The 18147-nt window shown below is 49.0% G+C and overlaps 1 protein-coding gene and 1 pseudogene across 2 annotated transcripts; one reads left to right on the top strand and one right to left on the bottom strand.

The window, feature by feature from the left end:
* Window positions 1–506: 506 nt before the first annotated feature.
* Window positions 507–4528, bottom strand: LOC309538153 (small ribosomal subunit protein bS16m-like; annotated as a pseudogene). The gene is made up of 4 exons (XR_014224529.1): window positions 4435–4528; window positions 3464–3488; window positions 2395–2655; window positions 507–1329 (listed from the first exon to the last, which is right to left on the bottom strand). The product of XR_014224529.1 is annotated as a small ribosomal subunit protein bS16m-like (transcript).
* A 705-nt stretch (window positions 4529–5233) lies between these two features.
* Window positions 5234–17973, top strand: LOC309538148 (coiled-coil domain-containing protein 27-like). Its single transcript, XM_082233441.1, has 12 exons — window positions 5234–5335; window positions 6085–6306; window positions 6478–6604; window positions 7730–7861; window positions 8306–8451; window positions 9709–9867; window positions 10927–11139; window positions 12278–12473; window positions 13066–13196; window positions 14869–14946; window positions 15913–16125; window positions 17505–17973. Exons 2-12 carry the CDS (start codon window positions 6133–6135, stop codon window positions 17856–17858), a joined length of 1923 nt encoding a protein of 640 aa, XP_082089567.1. The 5' UTR covers window positions 5234–5335; window positions 6085–6132; the 3' UTR covers window positions 17859–17973.
* Window positions 17974–18147: the final 174 nt, after the last annotated feature.

The raw sequence follows: 18147 nt of genomic DNA, 5'->3' as shown, positions 1-18147 counted from the left end.
GCTTTGCATGTTTTAAAGTGAAGCTGTGAATTTTTATTGATTTTGTTCTATCTTTTTGCAAACCGCTTTGAGGTCTTAAAAAAAATAATCATTCAAGCGATGTATAAATTTCACAAAATAAATAATAAAAGCCGTTTTGCAGACTGATCTGCCTTTGGGGTCTGCCGAATGCAAAAAGAAAAAGAGCATGTGCTCTACCACTGAGGAGGAAACCCACAAAGCAAGACTACTTAGATCATGGTGCTGATAGTGCCAAGGTTGCAGGTTTGAGCCCCATATGGGACATCAGCTTATTCCTACACTGCAGGACTAGATGATCCTCAGGGTCCCTTCCAAGTCTATAATTCTATGATTCTTTAGTACTGTTTACTCTGCTTGTCATGGTCAAGAGGTGGCCAGGGCCCTCAAATCTTATCCACTAACCCCTGCAAATGATTTTGTTGTTTTGCCAGACACGCCTCTTCTTAGGCCTCCTCGGACTTTCATATATACAACATACCAAGACCTAGAAACTTTATTTTTTTTTATTTACCAGAAAGCTGGATTTTGCACCTTTTTAGTGGGAGGAGGCAGATCAGCAGGCAGGTGCGTAGATGGAAAACTTCCCTTCCCTCCCATCAGTCCATTAACATTCCTCTGCCAAAGTGGTCCAGGAGGAAAGCCTTTCCCCCAATAAAGTATCTCACAAGGCAGTGACTCTGCAGACACCAGAGAAGCGTTAAATCTGGCCAAGAGGTGGAGAAAGAACTGAATTTTTAAAGATGGGAGCAGGAAACCTGCGGATGGTTGGATGATGATAAATGCCCAACTGGCAGCAAAGGCAGTAGACAGGTATCATGGGAGTTGCAGTCCTGCAAAGGCTCCCATCCCACGTTCCTGGAAGTACCTCTCTTAGCAGGTGTTACAACGCTTCTGTCGAGTCAGGCTGTGAGCTAGGCCATGGGGTGGGGAAGCTGCAGCCCTCCAGGTGGAAGTGGGCTCCAGCTCCCACCATCCCTGCCCACTGGTCATTCCTGCAGGGGTTGAGGAGGGTCCAGGAGCATCTGGCGGGCCACACGTCACCAAACCTGAAGAAGGCTGCGGCTCTATCATGTTGCAAACAGAGACAGAGCCTGTGTCTGCTCGCTTCTCCTGCACAACAGGCGGTCCTTCATCCTGGCCCTGCCTTCGAGGAGCTGGTAGCGAGAGCCCCACACTTTGCTCTTTATTCATTCTGAGCTGGGCTGGCTTCTTCCTCAGCAGCCCTCTCAGCCTGCTGGGCTTGGGCTTTCCTCACTCTCTCGGCGTTTGTGATGGTCATCGGATGCAGGGGGAGGAATCCAGAAAGCCCTGGGCGGAGGAAAGAAAAGGCACTTTGCTGTTGCTGTCTAGACTCTTCACAGCAAGGGTGGGGAAACCTCTCTCAGCCTGATGGGTCACATTCGCTTCCGGTCAACTTTCCAGGGGGCATGTATGAATGGTGCATGAGGCCAGAGGCAAAAGCGGCTGGAGCAATTTGTGCAGTTATTACCTTTGCACAATAGGCTGCTTTCCCTATCCTCCATCCAGGAAGCTAAGCAAAGACACATTATCAGAGTTCAAGCCAGACACCTGAGAGTGTGAAGCAGGAGCAGTGAGGGGATGTGGCTTAGGCAGAATTCTGAGGGCCAGATACAGAGGGCTGGAGGGCCACATTTGGTTCCTGGTTCTGAAGCTCTCCTTCCCTGCATTATGTCTCGAGGTCAACTGTCTAAAGCATAGCACGGTGGGGAGAGTCAGGACACACAAAATCTGGAGTTCATCGCCTTCAGAAAATGTACCGACAATTTTGCAGTCATATGTCAGGGGTGCATGCTGCTGTTAAGACTACAACTCTCATCTGACCCAATGGCCAATGGTTAGGGATAATGGGAGTTGGGAGTCCAAAAAGATACAGCTTCCCCAACGCAAAGCTGTGAAAGAACTGATTGCCTGGTTGCCTGTGACATCAGGAAGCACGCTGTGCTTTCTGTTCCACTTGTTCCCCCAGACAAATTCTCAGCTTAAAAATAAACGGGAGGATTAAGAAAAAAAATTCCTGCATTGAAGGTAGTTGAATTGGAGGAGCCCTGGGGCCCCTTATACCCTTCGTATGATTTTATGAATCGTCATTATCAGGAACTGCCTAAGTTCAATGGATAACTGTACAATAATCAGAATTTTATTCAGCAAAACCCCACCACAAGGATAGGTTAAAATAATGCAGGAGTTTGGCATGGTGGGGAAACCATTCAAAATATAAAACACATTTAATTTTTGTATAAATGCTTTGTTCAACAAGCAAAATGTCAATCTAAGTAAGGGAACACAGAAAGCGACAACAAAACAGGAGCAACATCCCCCCCCCCCAAAAAGAAGGAAACCAGGTGGCATTACCCAGAAGTTTCTCGACGGGCTTGGTGAGATGGGCGCCATTGGCAATCCAGTATTTCAGCCGCTCGAAGTTCACACCAACGATCCTCTCGTTGTGGTCGTTGGGAAGCGGGTCGTAGCACCCAATCTGCTCCAGGTGCTTCCCGTCCCGGGCTCACTTGTTCTGTGCAGCCACGGTCCGAAAGTAAGGCCTGTTGGCGCAGCCACCCATAGCAAAGCGGATGACGGTATGCGCGTTGTAGTACTTTTTCAGGAGGCAGCGCCCTGGAAGGGAGACCGTGCAAAGGCAATGTCAACAGAAACCCTGCATTTATTGAAGATTTCCCTCCAGTGGTTAAACAAGCTGAAGGAAATACTTCTTTACACAGAGCACAGTTAAGCTGTAGAACTCGCTCCCAATGGAGGCAGTGATGACCACCAACTCCATAGTGCTTTTCTTCATCTGCAATATATATCACTCATAAATGCTGATTTTTGTTTTTACACCCCACCCCGCCTAGAAGTACCAAATATCTGTTTAGTTACAGTTAATTTTTAAGTCGTTTCAGTCTTTAAACAATGGTAAAAAAAAGGTAAAGTTAAAGGACCCCTGACAGGCAAGTCCACTCGCAGATGACTCTGGGGTTACAGTGCTCATCTCGCTTTACAGGCTGAGGGAGCCGGCGTTTGTCGCAGACAGTTTTTCCGGGTCATGTGGCGCAACGGACCACAAAGCAGAGCAGCACTCCGAAACGCCGTTTACATTCCTGCCGGAGCGGTACCTATTTATCTACTTGCACTTTTTGGCGTGCTTTCGAACTGCTAGGTTGGCAGGAGCTGGGACCGAGCAACGGGAGCTCACCCTGTCACGGGGATTCGAACCGCCAACCTTCTCATAGGCAAGCCCAAGAGGCTCAGCAGTTTAGACCGCAGCGCTACCCACGTCCCTTAAACAATGGTACTATTGAATGCAACCTCGCCGTCGCTCCCGGACCCGCAAGCTTGGGGGGGGGAAATAATTTTTCCCCTTTATCCTCCCCCCCCCAAAAATAAGTGTGCCCTATAGGGTGAAAAATACGGTAATCCCACTTACCCAGCTGAACCATGATGTCTGGTTCCTGTAGAGAAGGGGAAACAGAGGTAACAAATCAGATCCCAACACTCAGTAGCAGTCTCATATTAAAACAAACAAAAAAGCGCCATCAGCTTACAGTTATGAAATGAGGAACCAGGCTACCTAAATTTCTGCAATTCTAAAATAAATGAGAGAGGGGGATGTGGAATAGAAGTTAGGCCCAGGGAATGAGAACACAGAATCCTTGTGGTCTATTCTTCAATTATCCCTAACCCAGAAATGTAGACAGCTCTTTTTATACAGTCAGACCACCAGTCCATTTACGACTGCCACCTTTGTTCTGGCAAAATATAGGACAGGATGGGGCAGAGCAGTTGGGGGGGGGGGTTATTATTTTTTTTCCAGCTGGTGCTGAAGTGAATTCAAAGCAATCTATTACAATCTATTGGCGCCTCTGAAATTTGTCACACGCCCACATCCACGAAGTTGTAAATCTGTCTGTGCTTGGCTACCCACAGCTTAAATACATGACCTTTCTCACACCCTTTCGAACACATGCATTTGGAGAGGATGCCTAACTTGGCAGAGTAAGAGAGACACACACACAGAGAGAGAGCTTCTTACACTGAAATACGGGACAATCCTGTATTATACAGGACAGGCCGCGACCCTGAATTTAGCAGTTATCTATCCGCAGCGGCTCTGCAAGGTCTCACATAGCGTACACTCCCTACCTTGGGACCTTCCAGATGCAAAGCAGATGCTCAACCACTGAGCTACGCTCCTTCCCCTCAAAATAAAGTAAGGCGCGAGTCCACATGGTTCCGAGAAAAGGGGCTGATTGAAGCAGCCGGCTTCTCCCCCGCGTGGCGAGCTGTACCTGCTGCCTGAGCCCTTAGCTGCTATTCCCCAAACCCGCGCAAGGCAACTCGGCGCGCTCACACGACCACAATTCCCCTCCAAGCGACAACCGTAGAGACGCTACTTACAAGGTCCTGGAGGTCGGAAACCACGTGAGGAGCCCGAGTCGGCCGCGCGCATGCGGCGGAACGAGCGTGGGAGAGGCGACCAATCAGAACTCGGTGTATTAAAGACACGACGCCGAAGCGCATGCGCCAGAGGGCTGTAGTTCCGCTTCCGCGTTGCTAAGCAACCGCATTAGGCCGCGCAGGCAGGGAACCAGCCAGCGCGCTCCTTGGCCGGGCTCCGGCTCGCGCGGCCCGTGTCCCCTTGGCAGGTGAGGGGGAAGGAGGAGGAGGAGGAGGAGAGCGGAGCGAAAGGCCAAGAGAAGCTTCAGCACAACGGCCAGAGAGAGAATAAGAGAACAGGCCCCGCCTCTGCCTTTTGGCCCCGCCTTTGTTGCGCTTGCCGGCTTCCGATGCGCATGCGTGCGCTGGTAGCCTTCCTAGAATCGTCGTTGGAAGGTTTCCCCAGGGTCCGACCCACGGCGAGGTTTAAAGCACCCCAAACATATTAAATTGACTTCTTTTTAATGGATTAATTGATGAATTTAAATAACTATGCACATCATCAAACCTTGATATGGGTGCTTAAAAAAAAAGTATAGAGATAGTTTGGTATATACGCTGAACTTAAAATTTAACCACCCACACTTAAAACTGTCTGCTGTCACATGTTAGGACAGGCTGTCTGTAATCTTCTCTCCCCCCCCCCACTTCTTTTCCAGTTGTTAGAACATACCAGCACATCGAAAACAGCTGGAAAAGGAAATAAATGTGGGTCTCTCCTTGTTGACTAAGCCCCACCATTTTATAATTTGTCTTTCCGGACGGATCGACATAAACATTTGATTGGTTCATCTAGCCACTAAACCTTGCGGCCCTGAAATAGATTGCTTTATGCCACGTTCCTAACTGCATTTACTCAAAGGTAAGCTTTAAGAGTGGAAGTGATGTTATTTGTGGAGGATAATGTTACCTGTGGCTAGACCTCTTGAATACCTTTTGCTGGGAGAGAGTATATCTTCACTCAGGTCCTGCTGACAGGCTTCCCAGGGGCTTCTGGTTGGCCACTCCAAAGACAGGACTTTGGACTTTTATTATTATGAATTCAATTTTTATATCGCCAGCTATCAAAAGATCCCAGGGCTATGTCCAACATTAAAAACACATTACAGAACACCCATGATAAAAAACATAAAAAGCATACGTACAGACAGCCTAATTAGGCAATAGTCATCATCACAGTCCTCTCCAACACACTTTCCACAGGCTAGAGGTTATTTAGTGGCTAAAGGCCTGGGTAAAGAATAATGTTTTTGTCTGGTGCCTAAAGACATGTAATGATGGCTCTGGGGAGAGTGTTCTACAATCGGGGAGCCACCACAGAAAAGGCCCGGCTCTTGTCACCCTCCAAACTTCTCTGGGATGGGGGATGTAGAGAAGGGCCTCAGATGACAAGCACGTGGTCCAGGTTGGATTAGCCTTTGGCCTGATCCAGCAGCCAAGCTCGTCTCAGTCGTAAGTATGTCCCACTCATGTTCAGTAGGCGTGTGTGGGGGGGGGGTGTCTATCCACAGGCACAGTGTGCATAGGCTCACAGTCTTTGTTCAGTCCTATATACCCCATCTGACAATAAGAAGGTCTCTTTTTCTCATAACAGGCTTTTCAACTTTGCAGGGCTCTTTACCCCTTTGTTGCAACGGGAGCACCTGAGCCGCTGCCCTCATGGAGGAACGCGACACCTTGATGAGGAAGAGCTTCACAGTGCTGCAGGAAATGAGCAAACGGAAGCAGCGGCAGCAGTCGCAGCAGAACAATCCGGTGTGGACTCCTCCATCCAGCGGCAAAACCATCTCCAGCAAAGCAGGCCAAGCAGGGAGGGAGTACTATGAGAAGCAGGTAGGCAAAGCCTTGATACGAGCAGAATCCTAGCAGGAATTTGAAAGGGCCCTGGACATCATTTAGTCCAGCCCTGCCTGCTCAGTGCATGATGCCGTTAACAGCAGAGGTTGCCGATGTGGTGCCTCCTTTTTCGTCTCCTTTGCACCCTCAATTCCTCTCCTTCCCCAGGCTAAGGAACAGCTGGCGAGCCCTACAAGGTCTCCCGGCATGCCCGAGGAGGAACTGCGGAAATCCTTCCTCATGCGCCCTGGGTGCCCCAGGTACAGCCACAGAGCTACTTCAACATCTGACCTTGGTAAGGCTCAAGAGGAAGAGGCAGTCTCTGTGGGAGACCAGGGTGGTGTAGTGGGCTGGAGGACAGCTTTCCCCAACCTATGGTTCTCCATCCAGGCACTGCTGGGCTGCAACTCCCATCAGCCCCCAGCCAGCATGGCCAATGGTAAGTAGTGGTGGGAGCTGGGAGTCCAACAACATACGGAAGGCAGCAGGTTCCCCATCCCTGAGTTAGGTGGAGCAATGGGCTGTGTTTTTCTGTGGTGCAGAGATGGGGAACCTCAGCCCAGCACCAAAGATGGCCCTTCAAGCCTCTCTTTTGGGCCTTTGGGACTCTCTCCAGGCTACATCCTGTTCACAGCCCACACCCCTGCTGTGTACCTGCATGTGTGCTTTTGTCTGGCTGAGATGCATCATTGTACTCTGCCAACATCTCCTTTCCTTTCCCTAGCTAGCAGGACCAGTGGTCAAGGACGATGGGAATTGTAGTCCAAAAACAGTTGGAGGCCCAAGTTTGGGAAACTCTGCCCTAGTCCTACACTCCCCCCTCGTCAACACACAGGAAGGATAGAGAGAGGTGGGGGGGGTGCCTATAGAGACTAGTCTACCGCAAAAGTTTAAATTTATTGCTCCACCCAGTTTTGCCTCTGGCCTCACCCACGCTAGGAGCAAGCAGTCATCAAAGTACTTTAATGAGCACCTTTCCATCCATCATCAATCAAGAAGGCATCCTAACTGAACTCAAGAAAATCTTACTTGAACTGTCAGGATGTTGACGTACATTCCAGATAACCGACTCCTGAGCTTGCTAAGTGCTGTTGTAACCCTAACCTGCCCCCTTCCATAATCTTCTCACGTCCAAAATGTCTCTTCGTGTGGGCATGAGAACCAGTGGTCCTCCAGGATGTTGCTGGACTTCAGTTCCCACCAGCCTCAACTATCATGGCCAGTGGTCAGGGAAGAGGGGAGTTGTGATCATCCAACAACCTGCTGAGAGCTGAAGGTTTTGTTTTGCTGCATGCTGCATGCTGTCTAAACTGAAAAAGTGGTGCCTCCATTATTGGCGATTTCCATGCACTGTGTGTGTGAAAGACCCATGTAACCGTCTCCTTCCTCCTCCTCCTCCTCCTCCCCCTTCTCCTTGCAGAGAATGAGATAACCAAAGGCCACCTGCCTTGCAACATCAGCACCATAAGTCTGTCCTGCCAGCAATCCTTGGAAGAACGGAAATTGATACTTCAGAGACCAGGTATCTTTGAGTCAAAGAGCTGCCTCAGATGTGAGTGCCTTTGTCTGACTTGCTGGTTCCCACACAGATCCCTCCCCTCCCCTCCCCTTCCTGCTGCAAACCGGAGTTTACATCTCAGGACTATGCAGGAAGGGGTGTGGGGCAGGCAGCTTTGGCTATGCTTAAACAAAACTGCAGTGCTTTCGTTTCAGCTGCTATAACTCGCCTCTTTTCAGGCAGCTGAGCTGGACAATTTCTAGCCTTCCGATGTGCTACATCCCAGGACAGCCTTCTTTTTATAATGGCAATGTATTAAATGTATCGTTAAAGGGCTCCACTATTGCCCATGGCACCCTGGGTGCTTCCAGACGATTGCTAGACCCGTGTGGGTTTCAGTCGCATCCCAGCAGATTCAGGACTAGCGTCGGAGATGATCCATAGCACTACCTTGACGGTGCCTTTCTCTCCTCCACTCCGTTGCCATTGCGCGCACAGATTGTCCAGCCTCATCTACTCAGAGCATGTCTGCGTTGCCTAAGTGGGAAAGTTTCACCGAGGGCTTCATAGGCGACGTCTACCTGAAAAGCCAAACCCGCAAAGGAAGCAGAATCCCATGGTACGTCAGTCTGCTGCGGGAAAAGGTGAGGATGTAACTGTCAAAGCAGCTTGGCAGAGGAAAGGGAGCAGGGAACTGGGCCGTGCAAGGCTTACTGGAAAGCACTGGCACTGGCCAGGCCCATCCTGGTACCCTGGATGCTGAGCATGGGGGGACTCATGCCTGTAGTGGAGTGCTTCAGTATAACCACACTGTTGTGATGTTTAAGGCAACTTTACTTGGTCACAGCAGCAGCCTCTGGGGAGAACGCAAAAGTGGAAACTGCAAGCCTATGAATTACGCAGGCTTATATAGAGCCATGCCCTCACCTTAGTTTTACAGGTGCATGGAAACTAAGTCCCGTTCTCAGGCGGAAAGCATGCCTGCCATATTGGAGCCTGCTCTCCATCAGACAAACCTTAATACAGCCAGAGTAATAGAGCTATCCTTCTGTAGTTACAGTTTTTTATACCATGTGTAGGCTATTTATCAAAGCATATGCAGTTCTACAATTTCCACTACGTGCCCTTCCAGGGAGGCACCCGAAAGTGGGCCTTCTGGTGCAGGTCAGTGGATCTGAGTAGGTTCAACACCAGGAGAAGCGCTCTGAAAGATATAGGGGTCCTGAACTACACGGGCCTTTATAGACCCAAGTCGGCATGATGAATTGGGGCTTGGGAACATACAGCTGATGGAAAGATCTCTGGCTCCTGGAGATTGTCTGCCTGTCAGAGTAAAAAATATTGGGCTACATCAGTAGTCCTCCTTGTATCTGAACATGGCTGTCTTCCCTCCCTACCCCATATAACAGTCCAGGGCCCCTGTTTTCAGCTCGAGGCCACATTCCCTTGTGGAGAGCCTTCTGCGGGGCCCGCATGCCAGCAGGGGGCACAGCCGGAGGTGAAGAGTAGGCGGGGCAGGGGGGGCAGCTCTTTCCCTTTGCACAGCAGCCTACATTCCAGCAGGGCTTCTATACAGAAGCATCCATTTCTCCATACTCTGCCAAGGCAAGTAAGAGGCATGAGCCGAGCTCTGGAGCACCTTCCAGCCAGGCAGAAACTCTCAAGGAGGGCAGAGAGTAGGGCCAGTAAGGGGGAAGGGCCGAGGAGTGCTGCAAGGGCCAGGAAGAGCAGCCTGGGCGGCTGCATTTGGCCTGTTACCTGAGGTTCCCCCACCCTTGCCATGTAAATGGACAAAGTGTTTATTGCCCTGGTGGGGCGCCCATGTCATGCAACTGTAGGAAGTGTCTTTGAGGTCTCAACCTGGCTGTTCCCATATCTCCCCCCCCTCGCCCCCCCCCCAGGATACAACTTTGCAAAAGATGGAAGCGGAACTCGTCCGCAAGGATGACGTGATCTCAGTCCTCCGGGAGGAGCTGGAAGTGATGCAGATGCAGCTGGAGGAGGCCCAGCAGGGGGGTGAGCTCGCCCCAGTGGAGAGACCCGCCCAGAAGGTTGGCCCAGTCCTTCTTCTCTGTTTATTCATTGACTGCCTTTCTGTCCTGCTGCTTTTCCTCTAAGGAGCTGAGATTGGCGTATACGTGGTTCTCACAACAGCCCTGCGTGGTAGGTTAAGCTGAGAGGCTGAGGCTAGCTCAGGGTTAACTAGCAGGCTTCACACCCAAGTGGGGATCTGAACCCGGGTCTCCCGGGTCCTAGTTTGGCACATGAACCACTGTTTTTTAAATTTTCATTTCAACAATTTGCATGTCGCTTAACCGCTATACAGTAAGACGAAATGTGAGTTAAAACTATGAAATCAGCGTTCACTTGAACAACCTGCTGAGATAATCTTTGGAAAAGAAAAAAATCAGGAAGCACTGGACATTCAACAGGCCTGCCTGACCTCAACCGGAAGGGAGCGCCACAAAAATGGGATCCAAGGCACTGAACACAGAGAGGCTCCTAGTGGATACGAGCCATGGGGGACCACTGGCAGCTACCTCATTGCAGGGTGTTGGACTGGATAATCCCCATGGTCCCTTCCAACCCTACAATTCTCTGATTCTCTGATTCCTGCATTGCGGAGGGTTGGACTAGATGACTCACGAGGTCCCTTGCAACTCTGCAGTTCTATGAAAAGAAGGATCCCGAACCACACGACACTACATTGGCTGTCTGTGTGTAATTCTGTAAGCCTCTATATGTGCCAGGGGCTCTTACTTTGCAATCCAACTAAAGGGAGAGCAGGGCAAGTGAATGCACAGCCTCTGTGCTAATGGCAAATGCTTGGAGATATGCTTGGTGGATTCGCCCTCAGTGGTGGCTGGTGCCTATAGGGATTGGTAGGCCTGGAGGCCAACAGTAGGTGGCGCCAAAGCCAGTGGCAGGCACAGCCAGAGTCAATGGCAGGCAGAGTCCCTATGCTTCCTATGCTTTGCATCCTCTGTGCCCAGTATTTCCTACAACAGTTCTGAGATAACCTTGCAAGTTCTAGCAGCATTTCCCCAAGTTACTGGAGGGCTGTGCCCTCAGTTTCCAGCTTCATCGCCTTCTGAATCTTTTATCCCTCTCCTTAAAAGGAACTGGAAGTGAGTGACCCAAACCTGCGCAGGCGAGGTGTCTCTCTGCCGGTCCTTATGAAGCAGAAGAGCATTCCGGAAGAACTTCGGCAGGAATTGGAGCGGTTGAAATTGGAGCTGGCCCAGACAGATAAACAGGTGGATTCCAAGATGGCTCGCCTTAGCAAGACGCTGCTGAAGGATCAGAATGAACTGGAGCAGCTGGAGAAAGAGGTGAGCCCAAAGGCCAGTCGGGGAGAAATTTTTCTACACTTGTAGCAAATTCGTTTCCCAAGCTCTGGTGTCCATAGAGCCGAAACAGCACCGTCCACACAAAAGAGGAAAAGTTTCTGCAGGTATGGGGAACACACAAAGATTTGCAGAAGTACAGAATGTCTATGGGGCTGGGCAGAACCCTGCCCCCTCCCCAAGCTAGAGATGGGCACCCTTTGACCTGTGGTTCAGTTGTGGCCCCCACGATTGCCTACCTGGCCCTTGGGAGTCCCTTTCCCTTGCTATCCTGCCTTTCCCCCAGGCCACAGCAAGACCTCATTCTCTAGTGTCCAAACTGACCTGGCTGGCACCCTCCTTATCAGGGTCAGAATCAGCAGTGGTGAAGTTAGGTGGTTTTAGACTCTGGTCTTCCTTTAGAAGGTTCAATCCCCAGTGTCTCCAGGTCACCCTCTTGAGGTGCTGCCAGTCCATGTAGACAATGCTGAACAAAGTGGAGCAAGCTTCTGGCTTGGTTTAAGAAAGGTTTTATGTGCCTAAGTCATCCTCATCACTTTGCTTACTTCCAAATGTGGTCCGACCTACTGCTGCGTTTAACGGGGGCCCATCTGCTCACTCTGTGGGGTCCCAGGACCTGTACCCTAAAGTTCTGCCTCATTGGTGAGTAAAAGGTCTAATCCAGGCAGGGAAAATGGAGGAAGAAGGGGAAATGTTTGAGTAGAGGAACCTAGCAGAGGCCAGTTTCCTCATTTTCCAGTTGTAAATTTGGTTCTGCACATTTCTACAGCAATTTGCACTTTTGAAGGGAAAAAAAACCCCAACAACCCCTAAATTCTCATGAGAATTCACCAGTATTTTAGTGTGGATTTCTCCTAATATACCCTTTTTTTGGGGGGGGGGAATGCAGTTTCCCCTACTATAATGCATTTTTGAATGCTGTTTTCAGTAAGGTATGCATTTCTATACAAATCTTCTCCTTAGGGTGTGCATATTTTGCATGCTTTTCTTGCTTGGAGAGCTGCAGTACAAAATTTGGAGAAGTGCAGATTGGGTAGTTTCCTGTTAAAACGCGAACGAAATTGGCTTTCTCCCATGCCCTTACTATGGCATCCCAGTCTTTCTTTGCGCTCTCTCTGCACAGTACTCTGAAATACAGGAAAAGGTACGCTTGGAGGGCGAGGAAGAGATGCGTGTGGAAAGTGGGTCTTACAAAGAAGTGAATATGGAAGAATCGGAAGAGGAGCTCCTTTTTAGCAAGCTTCTCGAGTTCCAGAGGATGAACGACAAGCTGTACGGCGAGCTGCAGAAAGTGAAATTCGATTATGACATGGCCACAGGTAACTTTGGAAAGCTGAGATGGTTATATATGGAAATGGGTTGGCTAATATTTTCCTTGGGGAACCAAGAGTCACCCCTTCTGGAGGCAACCTCACATTGTAGACACTGATTGAAATGGAACTAAGGTGAGGCCACTGAGAAACAAGAGGGAGTTGTGAGCATGCTCAGTGGAACCCTGAGGTTAGTTGAAATGCAAAACAATCATTTTGGAATCCTAAGCGGGTGACCTCCTCAAGAGCCCAATGAGAGCTGAGCGTGCCCAGCAACCATGGATTGCTGAGTGTTGGTTGGAAAAAGAAAAGGAAACCAGGGAATGGGGAATGGAATGGAGTTTCCTGGGATTGGGCATGGTAGCCCATTGGAAAAAGAAAAGAAAACCAGGGCACAGGGAATGGAATGGAGTTTCCTGGGATTGGGATTGGTTGTCCATTGGACGAGAGCATGCCTGCAAGAAGGCAAAAACAAAACAGCAACATTGGTTTGCAGGTCCCTCTCTTGTTAATTCAGAGGGTTCATGCTAGTGGAGAGTTTCTGGCGATCCATACTGGATGGCCTCGATCACATTCACGGGCCTTTCCTTTGATTACCTAGGCGCGATATCTTCCGTGCAAAGGCAGCTATCCTTTCAGGCATCCCAGCTCAGGAAAGCTCACGCAGAACGAGAATCATTGCAGAAGGAGCTGAGGGAGCGGGGAGCTCAGCTGGAAGCCATGTCTAAGAAAGTATGTTGATTGGGGGGTTTACACAGTTCTGCTGGGTTTGGATTGCGGGGAAGGCTGAGAATTCTTTAAATTTTTTAAGGCGTGCTCTTAAATAGCTGAATGCATGAGATGGTGAGGAGGGGGCCGTTTCTCAGTGGTTGAGCACCTGCTTTCTGTAAGGAAGGTCTCCACTCCAGAACACTTTTAAAGATGTAGGGAATTCAAATTAATTTGATGTGAATTTGTTACAAATTAAGAATCGAATGGAAAACAACTACGGAGTGGGAATGATTAAGTTTTTTATATACACAGATGGAGGGAAATGAAGGTTTTGTTTCAGAAATAATAATTAATGGGTTAATGTGGATTGATAAACGGATGAGCAATCCTCACTTCATAACATTGGAAATGTTAACTAATGTACAAGCAGGAATTGACAAATGAATGGACAAGTACAAAAGGGGGAAATTGTGAATTAGAGATAATTATGAAATATAAGCAGCAATAAGGGTTAATTATTGGTACATCTGGGAAGCCATTATTTATTTATTTTTTAAAAAGTTGTACAGTGATACCTCGGGTTATGAACTTAATTCGTTCTGGAGGTCAGTTCTTAACCTGAAACTGTTCTTAACCTGAGGTACCACTTTAGCTAATGGGGCCTCCCACTGCTGCTGCGCAATTTCTGTTCTTATCCTGAAGCAAAGTTCTTAACCCGAGGTACTATTTCTGAGTTAGCAGAGTCTGTAACCTGAAGCATCTGTAACCCGAGGTACCACTGTTTTAAAGTTGTTTAATTCATTATGGATTTGTAAAAATAGATAAAAATTAACTGGAGAAAGAGAAGGTATCCAGTTCAATCCCCGCTATCTCCAGATCAGGATTTGGAACAGCCTCCTCTCTGAAACCCTGGACAGCCACTGGCATTCATGCAGCCAATCCTGAGCTAGTTGGACCAGTAGTCTGACTCAGCCTAAGCTAACTTCCTAGGTCCCTGAGAGGGCTGAGAGAATGGATTGCTCCCTCTACATGTTTCTAGCAGGTTTGCTGCTAAGATCTTCCTGGCCTTATGGTGAGATGGCAGGTCTGTGGCTGGCTGGAAGTTCACGTGGCACTTGGAGGAAGTTGCCATGGCTTAGTGGTAGAGCATCCGCTTTGCAAGCAGAATTCTCCTGGGTTCCATCCCCAGCATCTCCAGGCAGTGCTGGAAAGGTCCCCAGCCCGAGATCCTGCAGAGCTGCTGGCAGATGGGAGTAGACATAGGGACGTACCAAGGGCCCTGCTCTTGCATCAGGCCGGTGGTCCATTTTGTCCAGCATCCTGTTCTCCCAGGGGCCCAAATCACCAGAGCACTCCTTCCCTCCTGTGCTTTCCAGCAACTGGTGTTCCAGTAGCATTCCTGCCTCCCAACTACGGAGGCAGCGCATGGCCATTGGGGCTAGGATCCATTGACAGCCTTCTCCATGAATTGGTCTAACCCTAAACAATTGGTTGGCAGCCATCGCTCCCTCCTGGGGGAGCGAATTCTGCAGTTGAAGTCATCAAGGCAATCCTGAGTTCGATGCAGCTGTGCTCTGGCTGAGTCAAAGGAAGCTGCCTGTCTTCTTACGGGCTGTACCTTCCAGCTGGGATTTCCGCCGGGCCGTGAACATACTCAAGGGAGCCCTTTCTCATGCTTGCCTTTTTATTTTAGTTTAGCAACTTGAGAGAGGAGAGGAAGCACGAAGAAATGATGGGCTCCATCGAGAGAGAGAATTACAGTCTCAGGCAGGTGAGTTGCTGCTCCCTGCCAGTAGGGAGGGCGAATATCTCAGTTTTGGTTTCTCTCATTTTTCCCGGTCTTCTCCACATTTCCACATCAGTTTGCATTTTGTGTGTGTGTCGGGGGTGGCGGGGAGTCCTCATGAACTTCCTCATATGTCCATTGTTGCATGCATTTTCCTCTAATTTGAGGCATTTTAAAATTATATTTCCCCATATATATGCATTTGCAGGTGCGCTGCACCCTAGCGTAGGCATTTCCCCCTACACCTTACCTGTCTGGGGAACTGCACTGGAAAATTTGGGGAAGTGTGAATTTCAGTGGCTGGACTGTGCTTCAGTTCATTTCTTGTTGCAGAAAGTGCAAATCAGGTGGCTTTGCCACTAAATGCAAACTGAATCCACAAAGCAGGTTCCTAAGTTCTAATTGTGGGTCTCCAATGTGGTGCCCATGGGCACCAGTGTGCTTGCCTGTAATTCCTAAGGCACCTGCAAAAGAGACTGAGCTTTTCGTGCGCCATTCCTGTTTCTACAGCCTCAGCCTCTCTTACATTCAAGCCATTATTCTGTTTTGTTTTTTGCTTTATTAATTACTACATTTCTATCCCACTTGTCCTCCAAGGTGCTGTATACGTGTCTCCCTCTCCCCTCTTTTTTCCTACCTTTGAGGTAGGTTAGACTGAGAGATAATGATTGGCCCAAGATGTCCCACGACAGCAGCCATCTTCTGAGATGCCGTGCCCCCACAGCAGCCATTTTGCACTCTCCTCTCACATTTCAATTATGTTTGCACACAGTGTTTGGCTGGAGAAAAATTCGGTGCAGTGTGGATTTTCAAAGGATAGCTGGGTTTCGGTTTGTTTATTAGTCCGGGAACTGCAAATTAGGTAGTTTCCCATTAGAAAGCAGACCAAATCAAAACCTCCATCCTTACTCTTAGTTACCAGTTCTATCTTTCTCCTCTCCTGCCACGCAGGACCTCGCTGATCTGGAATCCAAAATAACTGACAAGAGCCAGATGATTGAGGACTTGCAGAGCAACGTCAACCGGCTCCAGGCCGAGCTGTTACTGAATCAGCACCATGTTGGGAAGGAGCTGAGCCGGCAGAAGGACCTGCAGAGGCAGCTGGAGATCTTGCAGCGGGCAGAGGTGCACACCAGAGCCACTCTGGTGACCATCAGTGCCAGGGTAATCTTCTCCACAGATCGCAGGGCTTCTTCAACCACTACTACCACCCCTGTTCTTGCTATGATGTCCTTGTTATTACCGTTATTACCATTTGCATTTCTTATCAACCCTTCACCACAGCAGTGCAAAAATATGCTACTAAACTCCGTTAAAACAAAGGCTGTTGGTCCATCTAGCTGAGTATTGTCTACACCAGGGCTTCCCAAACTTGGATCTCCAGCTGTTTTTGAACTACAGTCCCCATCATCTCTGACCACTGGTCCTGCTAGCTAGATATGATGGGAGCTGTTGTCCAAAAACAGCTGGAGACCCAAGTTTGGGAAACCCTGGTTTATGTTGACTGGCAGAGGCTCTCCAGGAGTTTTGTGCCCAGTGCAACCTGCCAGGGATTGAACCCAAGACCTTCTCTGTTTAATGCATGCTTGCATGCTTACATGCATATGCGCATGTAATGTTATGAATGTACGTTTATGTCTACACACAGGCCCAAAGTATTTTCACTAGTACCTCAGGAACAGAACTGAATTCTGTTGGTCTGCAAAACGGCAGCTCCCAGAGTCTGGTGGTTGGTGCCCATTGGAGCTGGTGGGGAGGCAGGACGTGGCACCAGAGCCAGTGACAGCTGCAGCCACTGCCAGTGACAAGCAGAGCCAGATCTAGTTTTGACTGCATCCTCCTTTCTGCAACACAAGGGCAACGCTAGGGCTAAGGAGAAGGAATTGGACAGCCAGGGCCATCCACAGGGCTGGATGTAAGCAAGAAGGCAGGCAGGCAGGGGGGGGGGTGAGCTGCTTATTGTGGGGCTGTACCCCATTTGCCCCTCTTCTGCTTCCCAGAGTTCCTTGGGGTAAGCCATGCTATTTTAAATGGATAAAAATCTGAATTGAAGTTTCTAGTGCTCTTTGAAAGATGGAAACAAATCAAAAATTTGAAAATGGCATGAAACATGGCTCTTGCAAATGAGTAACCGAGAATCCTGGCCGCTTCCAGAATGTCCCTGTTTCAGGGGTGCGATTCAGTCACGTGCTGGGAAATCCAGATTGTGCAACTCAGGTGGATTTGGTGTTCTTGTGCAATAAACCCACTTCCGGGGGGAAACCAGACCTTTTGCTGTAAGGAAAGTGACAGGGATATCCACTGGAAAGTGAGCGATAAGGACTGCTTGGTGCAATGTCGTTCAACCTTCTCCCAAAGAAATCAGAATAAGCAATGGTCCTACTCGGAATCTTTGTGCACGTGGATCAGGACGAATGTAGACTGGTTGCCTGGGAGAGACCTCTGCCTCACTGCATTAGCTTTGATTCTAAGGAATGACATTCTCTAATTTTTGAACTAAGGCACTGTCCACTTCATTCCCCCGCCCTTCTTTTCACTGAAAGTTTGAAAGGTTTCGGAGCAGAATCATCCAGGCAACTTACAGCACCCCTGGATTCAAGTTTCCCCAGGCCGAACTCACAGACGATGAAGTTTTAGAGTCCTTACAGGTAAAAGTAACCATGTGGAAGTCAGATTGTCACTGTGGCTGCAATGCAGAAGCGGGCTGGGGGAATGGAATAGCTGCCTCCATTTCTAATAGAAAGCTCCTCTGTGGATCTGTCTTCCAGAAAATAATAACAGAGCGTCTAGACTTTTACCAGTTGCTGAAACAGAAAGGGGTGAAAGTCCCAGCTCTGGGCGCCGCCGAACCGCTCCCTCCAATCGCTACCTCTAAGAAAAAGAGTTCCAGCAGATAGAGATTTGAAAGCTAAAGTCTCTCCTCTTCACATTCTTTCCTAACTGGGGCTTGATCCATTCTTGGTCATCTTTTATCATTCCTTTTCCTGACTCCAATTAAATGATTGCACGTAATGTTTAGTTTTTCTCTCTGACCCACTAGCCGCTTCCTCTTATTCTGCAAGAAACCTGCTCCTACTAGTGGTGTAAGTTGCTAATAATTTGCATTACCACCGAAGCAGTCATGTCATATCGTCACCATACAGCTTGAAGACTCAGCAGTAGCAACTACTTCCAAAACCACGTTAT

This window comes from Podarcis vaucheri, assembly GCF_965113315.1.
Source record: "Podarcis vaucheri genome assembly, chromosome: 7".
Classification (NCBI taxonomy): domain Eukaryota; kingdom Metazoa; phylum Chordata; class Lepidosauria; order Squamata; family Lacertidae; genus Podarcis; species Podarcis vaucheri.
This window is presented reverse-complemented; position numbering and strand designations above follow the sequence as displayed.

What these genes read in the sequence shown, in the direction of transcription:
- LOC309538148 (XM_082233441.1), top strand. Translation starts at nt 6,133, where the DNA reads ATGGAGGAACGCGACACCTTGATGAGGAAGAGCTTCACAGTGCTGCAG. An exon ending in TACTTCAACATCTGACCTTG is followed by an intron (nt 6,605 to 7,729) that starts GTAAGGCTCAAG and finishes TTCTCCTTGCAG; the next exon opens with AGAATGAGATAACCAAAGGC. An exon ending in GTCAAAGAGCTGCCTCAGAT is followed by an intron (nt 7,862 to 8,305) that starts GTGAGTGCCTTT and finishes TTGCGCGCACAG; the next exon opens with ATTGTCCAGCCTCATCTACT.